Source organism: Dama dama, chromosome 18, assembly GCF_033118175.1.
Source record: "Dama dama isolate Ldn47 chromosome 18, ASM3311817v1, whole genome shotgun sequence".
NCBI classification, from domain to species: Eukaryota; Metazoa; Chordata; class Mammalia; order Artiodactyla; family Cervidae; genus Dama; species Dama dama.
The window spans coordinates 28,352,748-28,361,044 of record NC_083698.1 but is presented as its reverse complement, the minus strand read 5'-3'; the positions used below and the strand labels follow the sequence as shown (position 1 = coordinate 28,361,044).

Here is an 8,297-nt window from a genome sequence, read left to right as displayed (position 1 = left end):
CACTTCCACTGTATAATCGTAAGGGATTTGATTTAGGTCATATCTGAATGGTCTAGTAGTTTTCCCTACTTTCTTCAATTTAAGTCTGAATTTGGTAATACAGAGTTCATGATCTGAGCCACAGTTGGCTCCTGGTTTTGTTTTTGCTGACTGTATAGAGCTTCTCCATCTTTGGCTGCAAAGAATATAATCAATCTGGTTTCAGTGTTAACCATCTGGTGATGTCCATGTGAGAGCCTTCTCTTGTGTTGTTGGAAGAGGGTGTTTGCTATAACCAGTGCGTTCTCTTTGCAAAACTCTGTGAGCCTTTGCCCTGCTTCATTCTGTATTTCAAGGCCAAATTTGCCTGTTACTCCAGGTATTTCTTGACTTCCTACTTTTGCATTCCATTCCCCTATAATGAAAAGGACATCTTTTTTGGGTGTTAGTTCTAGAAAGTCTTGTAGGTCTTCATAGAACCATTCAGCTTCAGCTTCTTCAGCATTCCTGGTCGGGGCATAGACTTGGATTACTGTGATACTGAATGGTTTGCCTTGGAAACAAACAGAGATCATTCTGTCATTTTTGAGATTGCAAAGAGAGATAAGAAAGCCTTCCTCAGTGATCAATGCAAAGAAGTAGAGGAAAACAATAGAATGGGAAAGACTAGAGATCTCCTCAAGAAAATTAGAGATACCAAGGGAACTTTACATGCAAAGATAGGCACAATAAAGGACAGAAATGGTATGGACCTAACAGAAGCATAAGATATTAAGAAGAGGTGGCAAGAACACAGAAGAACTATACAAAAAAGATCTTCACGACCCAAATAATCACAATGGTATGATCACTCACCTAGAGCCAGACATCCTGGAAAGTGAAGTCAAGTGGGCCTTAAGAAGCATCATTATGAACAAAGCTAGTGGAGGTGATGGAATTCCAGCTGGGCTGTTTCAAATCCTAAAGATGATGCTGTGAAAGTGCTTCACTCAATATGCCAGCAAATTTGGAAAACTCAGCAGTGGCCACAGGACTAGAAAAGGTCAGTTTTCATTCTAATCCCAAAGAAAGGCAATGCCAAAGAATGCTCAAACTGTTACACAATTGCATTCATCTCAAGCACTACCAAAGTAATGCTCAAAATTCTCCAAACCAGGTTTCAATAGTATGTGAACTGTGAACTTCCAGAAGTTCAAGCTGGATTTAGAAAAGGCAGAGGAACCAGAGATCAAATTGCTGACATCTGTTGGATCATCAAAAAAGCAAGAGAGTTCCAGAAAAACATCTGCTTTAATGACTATGCCAAAGCCTTTGACTGTGTGGATCACAACAAACTGGAAAATTCTGAAGGAGATGGGAATACCAAACCACCTGACCTGCCTCCTGAGAAATCTGTATGCAGGTCAAGAAGCAACAGTTAGAACTAGACATGGGTCAACAGACTGGTTCCAAATTGGGAAAGGAGTGCATCAAGGCTGTGTATTGTCACCCTGCTTATTTAACTTATATGCAGAGTACATCAGAAAAATGCTGGACTGGATGAATCACAAGCTGGAATCAAGACTGCTGGGAGAAATATCAATAACCTCAGATATGCAGATGACACCACCTTTATGGCAGAAAGTGAAGAAGAACTAAAGAGCCTCTAATGAAAATGAAAGAGGAGAGTGAAACAGTTGCCTTAAAACTCAACATTCAGAAAACTAAGATCATGGCATCTGGTCCCACCACTTCATGGCAAATAGATTGGGAAACAATGGAAACAGTGACAGACTTTATTTTGGGGGGCTCCAAAATCACTGCAGATGGTGACTGCAGCCATGGAATTAAAAGACACTTGCTCCTTGGAAGAAAAATTATGAGCAACTTAGACAGCATTTTAAAAAGCAGAGACATTACTTTGCCAACAAATGTCCGTCTAGTCACAGCTATTGGTTTTTCCAGTGGTCATGTATGGATGTGAGAGTTGGACTATAAAGAAAGCTGAGCGCTGAAGAATTGATGCTTTTGAATTGTGGTGTTGGAGAAGACTGTTGAGAGCCCCTTGGACTGCAAGGAGATCCAACCAGTCCATCCTAAAGGAAATCAGTGTGGAATAGTCACTGTAAGGACTGATGCTGAAGCTCAAACTCCCAATACTTTGGCTACCTGTTGAAAAAAACTGACTTATTTGAAAAGACCCTGATGCGGGGAAAGATTGAAGGCAGGAGGAGATGGGGACGACAAAGGATGAGATGATTGGATGGCATCACCGACTCTAGGGACATGAGTTTGAGTGAGCGCCAGGAGTTGGTGATGGACAGGGAGGCCTGGCATACTGCAGTCCATGGTGTTGCAAAGAGTCAGACATGACTGAGTGATTGAACTGAACTGAACTAGTGTTAAAAACAAAAGGGAGGCAGTAGCAGCAGCGCCGGGTCTGGAGTGGAGGTGCTCTAGCGGTGTTGTTTCTCGAGCAGCGGCAGTTCTCACTACAGCGCCAGGACGAGTCCGGTTCGTGTTCGTCCGCGGAGATCTCTCTCATCTCGCTCGGCTGCGGGAAATCGGGCTGAAGCGACTGAGTCCGCGATGGAGAAAACTTTAGAAACTGTTCCTTTGGAGAGGAAAAAGAGAGAAAAGGAACAATTCCGTAAACTCTTTATTGGTGGCTTGAGCTTTGAAACTACAGAAGAAAGTTTGAGGAACTACTACGAGCAATGGGGAAAACTTACAGACTGTGTGGTAATGAGGGATCCTGCAAGCAAAAGATCAAGAGGATTTGGTTTTGTGACTTTTTCTTCCATGGCTGAGGTTGATGCTGCCATGGCTGCAAGACCTCATTCAATTGATGGGAGAGTGGTTGAGCCAAAACGTGCTGTTGCAAGAGAGGAGTCTGGAAAGCCAGGGGCTCATGTAACTGTGAAGAAACTGTTTGTTGGTGGAATTAAGGAAGATACTGAGGAACATCATCTTAGAGATTACTTTGAGGAATATGGAAAAATTGATACCATTGAGATAATTACTGACAGGCAGTCTGGAAAGAAAAGAGGCTTTGGATTTGTTACTTTTGATGACCATGATCCTGTGGATAAGATTGTGTTGCAAAAATACCATACTATCAATGGTCATAATGCAGAAGTAAGAAAGGCTTTGTCTAGACAAGAAATGCAGGAAGTCCAAAGTTCTAGAAGTGGAAGAGGAGGCAACTTTGGTTTTGGAGATTCTCATGGTGGCGGTGGAAATTTTGGACCGGGACCAGGAAGTAACTTTAGAGGAGGATCTGATGGATATGGAAGTGGCCGTGGATTTGGGGATGGCTATAATGGGTATGGAGGAGGACCTGGAGGTGGCAATTTTGGAGGTAGCCCTGGTTATGGAGGAGGAAGAGGAGGATATGGTGGTGGAGGACCTGGATATGGCAACCAGGGTGGGGGCTACGGAGGTGGTTATGACAACTATGGAGGAGGAAATTACGGGAGTGGAAATTACAATGATTTTGGAAATTATAATCAACAACCTTCTAACTATGGTCCAATGAAGAGTGGAAATTTTGGTGGTAGCAGGAACATGGGGGGACCATATGGTGGAGGAAACTATGGTCCAGGAGGCAGTGGAGGAAGTGGGGGTTATGGAGGGAGAAGCAGATACTGAGCTTCTTCCTATTTGCCATGGGCTTCACTGTATAAATAGGAGAGGATGAGAGCCCAGAGGTAACAGAACAGCTTCAGGTTATCGAAATAACAATGTTAAGGAAAATCTTATCTCAGTCATGCATAAATATGCAGTGATATGGCAGAAGACACCAGAGCAGATGCAGAGAGCCATTTTGTGAATGGATTGGATTATTTAATAACATTACCTTACTGTGGAGGAAGGATTGTAAAAAAAAAAATGCCTTTGAGACAGTTTCTTAGCTTTTTAATTGTTGTTTCTTTCTAGTGGTCTTTGTAAGAGTGTAGAAGCATTCCTTCTTTGATAATGTTAAATTTGTAAGTTTCAGGTGACATGTGAAACCTTTTTTAAGATTTTTCTCAAAGTTTTGAAAAGCTATTAGCCAGGATCATGGTGTAATAAGACATAACGTTTTTCCTTTAAAAAAATTTAAGTGTGTGTGTAGAGTTAAGAAGCTGTTGTACATTTATGATTTAATAAAATAATTCTAAAGGAAAAAAAAAAAAACAAAAGGGAGGGCTTCCTTGGTGGCTTAGTAGTAAAAATTCACCTGCCAATGAAAGAGACACGAGTTGGATCCCTGATGTGGGAAGATCCCATATGCCACAGAGCAGCTAAGTTCGTTCACCATGATTATTGAGCCCAGGCTCTAGAGCCTGGGAACCGCAACTGCTGAGACCACTTGCCGCAATTATCGAAACTCACGTGCCTTTGAGCCCATGCTCTGCAACACAGAAGGCCACTGCAATAAGAAGCTCACTCACCCCAACTAGAGAGTAGACCCTACACACTGCAACTAGAGAAAGGACGCACAGCAACGAAGACCCAGCATAACCAAAAGTGAACAAATGAATTTTTTTTTAAAAAAGGGAAATATTTACTATATAGGGTAAATAAAAACTTAATTTATTTTAAGAAAGAAATACCGATTAATAATGATACTGTGGAGAGTACAGAAATGCTATGGCCAACTCTGGGTAGGTTTCATTCCAGTATTTACTTTGTAGATAGTTTTTAACTATTTATTTTGTTTTTATATATAAAAATAAGTACATGAGAATTTCATGACATGTTTCCTTTGCTTAATTTTATAAGCACATTTTTTATTTTCACACATTCATACAATTTTATAAGTTTATAATATTCCAAGTTAGCATCCAATGGTTTGAGTTATTCCTCTATTCACTGTTACCCAAACTGGGTTGTTTTCAGTTTTATGATAATACAAATAATTATATAACAAACATCTTTGTGCACATAGCTATTTTTCAAATTTAGGATTTGTTCTTTAGAAGACATTCACAGAATAGTAATTAGTGAAATCTCTTGATTAAAATTAGTTAAAATCTTTCAAAAACAAATATACCAAATTACACTCCCCTGGAAGTACCAGGTCTCTTGATTAATAACCCCAAAGAACAACCCAAATCACTGAGAGTGAAATAAGGTGGTGGAGGGGCAACTGTATCTCGTTGATTTAATCTGAATTTTGTAATTATTAGTGAAATTGAACATTTTTTCCAGATATTAACTAGTTGAAGCATCTCTTTCACAAATTACACTTTTTAAACATTTATTGACTGAGGTGATGGTTAAGTTAAAAAAATTTTTTATGAAGATGAAATTTTCATTTGTAACCTTAGGATGGTCACAGGTAGATTGAGGCAAATGCAGGTCCCTGAGCCCAAGTAACGGCTGGAGACATATATGCTGATTAAACAGAAGTCAGAGCAGCAGCATAGACCAGAGAGATGAAGATGTAAGGAATAAAGAAAGGCCTATGTCCAAAGCTAGTTTATTGGTATTCCTGTGGCTTCATAAAGGTATTAAACTGATTAATATTTTGGGGAACTTCATCTTGAAGTGGCACTGTAGTGTGATGGAAACGGTGTTAAAGTTGAGCAAGAATTCTTCAATATACACAAATCAATCAATGTGATATACCATATTAAACAACTGAAAGATAAAAACCATATGATCATCTCAATAGATGCAGAGAAAAGCCTTTGACAAAATTTAACACCCATTTACGATCAAAACTCTCCAGAAAGTAGGCATAGAAGGAACATACCACTGGAACTGAGCTGCAGGAGTTGCTTGTATATTTTTGAGATTAATCCTTTGTCTTTTGCTTCATTTGCTATTATTTTCTCCCAATCTGAGGGCTGTCTTTTCACCTTGCTTATAGTTTCCTTTGTTGTGCAAAAGCTTTTAAGTTTAATTAGGTCCCATTTGTTTATTTTTGCTTTTATTTCCAGTATTCTGGGGGGTGGGTCATAGAGGATCCTGCTGTGATTCATGTCGGAGAGTGTTTTGCCTATGTTCTCCTCTAGGAGTTTTATAGTTTCTGGTCTTACATTTAGATCTTTAATCCATTTTGAGTTTATTTTTGTGTATGGTGTTAGAAAGTGTTCTAGTTTCACTCTTTTACAAGTGGCTGACCAGTTTTCCCAGCACCACTTGTTAAAGAGGTTGTCTTTTTTCCATTGTATATTCTTGCCTCCTTTGTCGAAGATAAGGTGTCCATAGGTTCGTGGATTCATCTCTCGGCTTTCTATTCTGTTCCATTGATCTATATTTCTGTCTTTGTGCCAGTACCATACATGGGCCAAAGAACTAAACAGACATTTCTCCAAAGAAGACATACAGATGGCTAACAAACACATGAAAAGATGCTCAACATCACTCATTATCAGAGAAATGCAAATCAAAACCTCAATGAGGTACCATTACACGCCAGTCAGAATGGCTGCTATCCAAAAGTCTACAAGCTATAAATGCTGGAGAGGGTGTGGAGAAAAGGGAACCCTCTTACACTGTTGGTGGGAATGCAAACTAGTACAGCCGCTATGGAGAACAGTGTGGAGATTTCTTAAAAAACTGGAAATAGAACTGCCATATGACCCAGCAATCCCACTTCTGGGCATACACACCAAGGAAACCAGATCTGAAAGAGACACATGCACCCCAATGTTCATCGCAGCACTGTTTATAATAGCCAGGACATGGAAGCAACCTAGATGCCCATCAGCAGATGAATGGATAAGGAAGCTGTGGTACATACACACCATGGAATATTACTCAGCCGTTAAAAAGAATTCATTTGAATCAGTTCTAATGAGATGGATGAAACTGGAGCCCATTATACAGAGTGAAGTAAGCCAGAAAGATAAAGAACATTACAGCATACTAACACATATATATGGAATTTAGAAAGATGGTAACGATAACGCTATATGCAAAACAGAAAAAGAGACACAGAAATACAGAACAGACTTTTGAACTCTGTGGGAGAAGGTGAGGGTGGGATGTTTCGAGAGAACAGCATCAAAACATGTATATTATCTATAGTGAAACAGATCACCAGCCCAGGTTGGATGCATGAGACAAGTGCTTGGGCCTGGTGCACTGGGAAGACCCAGAGTAATCAGGTGGAAAGGGAGGTGGGAGGGGGGATCGGGATGGGGAATACATGTAACTCCATGGCTGATTCATGTCAATGTATGACAAAACCCACTTTAATACTGTAAAGTAATTAGCCTCCAACTAATAAAAATAAATGGAAAAAAAAAGAAGGAACATACCACAATAAAGGCCATATATGACAAAAGCACAGCAAACATTATCCTCAATGGTACACAACTGAAAGCATTTCCTCTAAAATTGGGAATAAGACTAGGGTGCCCACTCTCACCACTACTATTCAACATTGTTTCCAAAGTCCTAGTTAGCTACAGCAATCAGAGAAGAAAAAGAGATAAAAGGAATCCAGGTTGGAAAAGAAGTAAAACCCTCACTGTTAGCTGATGACATGATTCTCTACATAGAAAACCCTAAGGATGCCACCAGAAAATTACTAGAGCTAATCACCAAGTATAGTCAAGTCACAGGATTTAAAATTAATACACAGAAATGCCTTGAATTCCTATACACTAATAATGAAAATTCAGGAAGAGAAATTAAAGAAACAAACCCATTTACCACTGCAACAAAAAGAATACAATATTCAGGAATAAATTTACCTAAAAAGAGAAAAGATCTGTATGCAGAAAACTATGACACTGATGAAAGAAATCAAAGATGATACAAACAGATGGTGAGATATACCATGTTCTTGGATTAGAAAAATCAATATGGTAAAAATGACTTTACAGCCCAAAGCCACCCATAGATTCAATGCAATCCCTATGAAACTACCAACGGTATTCTTCACAGAACTAGAACAAATGATTTCACAATTTGTATGGAAACACAAAGGATCCCAAATATCCAAAGCAATCTTGAGAAAGAAGAATGGAACTGGAAGAATCAACCTTCCTGACTTCAGACTGTACTACAAAGCTACAGTCTTCCAGACAGCATGGTACTGGCACAAAAACAGAAATACAGACCAATGGAACAAGATAGAAAGCCAAGAGATAAATCCATGCACCCATGGGCACCTTATCTTTGACAAAAGAGGTAAAACTATACAATAGAGAAAAGACAGTCTCTAAAACAAGTGGTGCTGGTAAAACTAGTCAACCATGTGTAAAAGAATGAAATTAGAGCATTTCCTAACATCATACACAAAAATAAACTCAAAGTGGATTAAATATCTAAATGTAAGACCAAAAACTATAAAACTCTTAGAGGAAAACATAGGCAGAGCACTCTCTGACACAAAT

General features: G+C 39.3%; 1 protein-coding gene across 2 annotated transcripts; it reads left to right on the top strand.

The window, feature by feature from the left end:
* Window positions 1-2,374: 2,374 nt before the first annotated feature.
* Window positions 2,375-4,142, top strand: LOC133072133 (heterogeneous nuclear ribonucleoproteins A2/B1). Of its 2 annotated transcripts, XM_061165043.1 has the most exons (2): window positions 2,375-3,304; window positions 3,425-4,142. In XM_061165043.1, the coding sequence occupies exons 1-2, from the start codon at window positions 2,548-2,550 to the stop codon at window positions 3,607-3,609; spliced, it is 942 nt and encodes a 313-aa protein (XP_061021026.1). In that variant the 5' UTR covers window positions 2,375-2,547; the 3' UTR covers window positions 3,610-4,142. The 2 variants fall into 2 exon arrangements, with proteins under 2 accessions (XP_061021026.1, XP_061021025.1); XM_061165042.1 differs by having other exon boundaries at window positions 2,375-4,142.
* Window positions 4,143-8,297: the final 4,155 nt, after the last annotated feature.

What these genes read in the sequence shown, in the direction of transcription:
- LOC133072133 (XM_061165042.1), top strand. Translation starts at nt 2,548, where the DNA reads ATGGAGAAAACTTTAGAAACTGTTCCTTTGGAGAGGAAAAAGAGAGAA.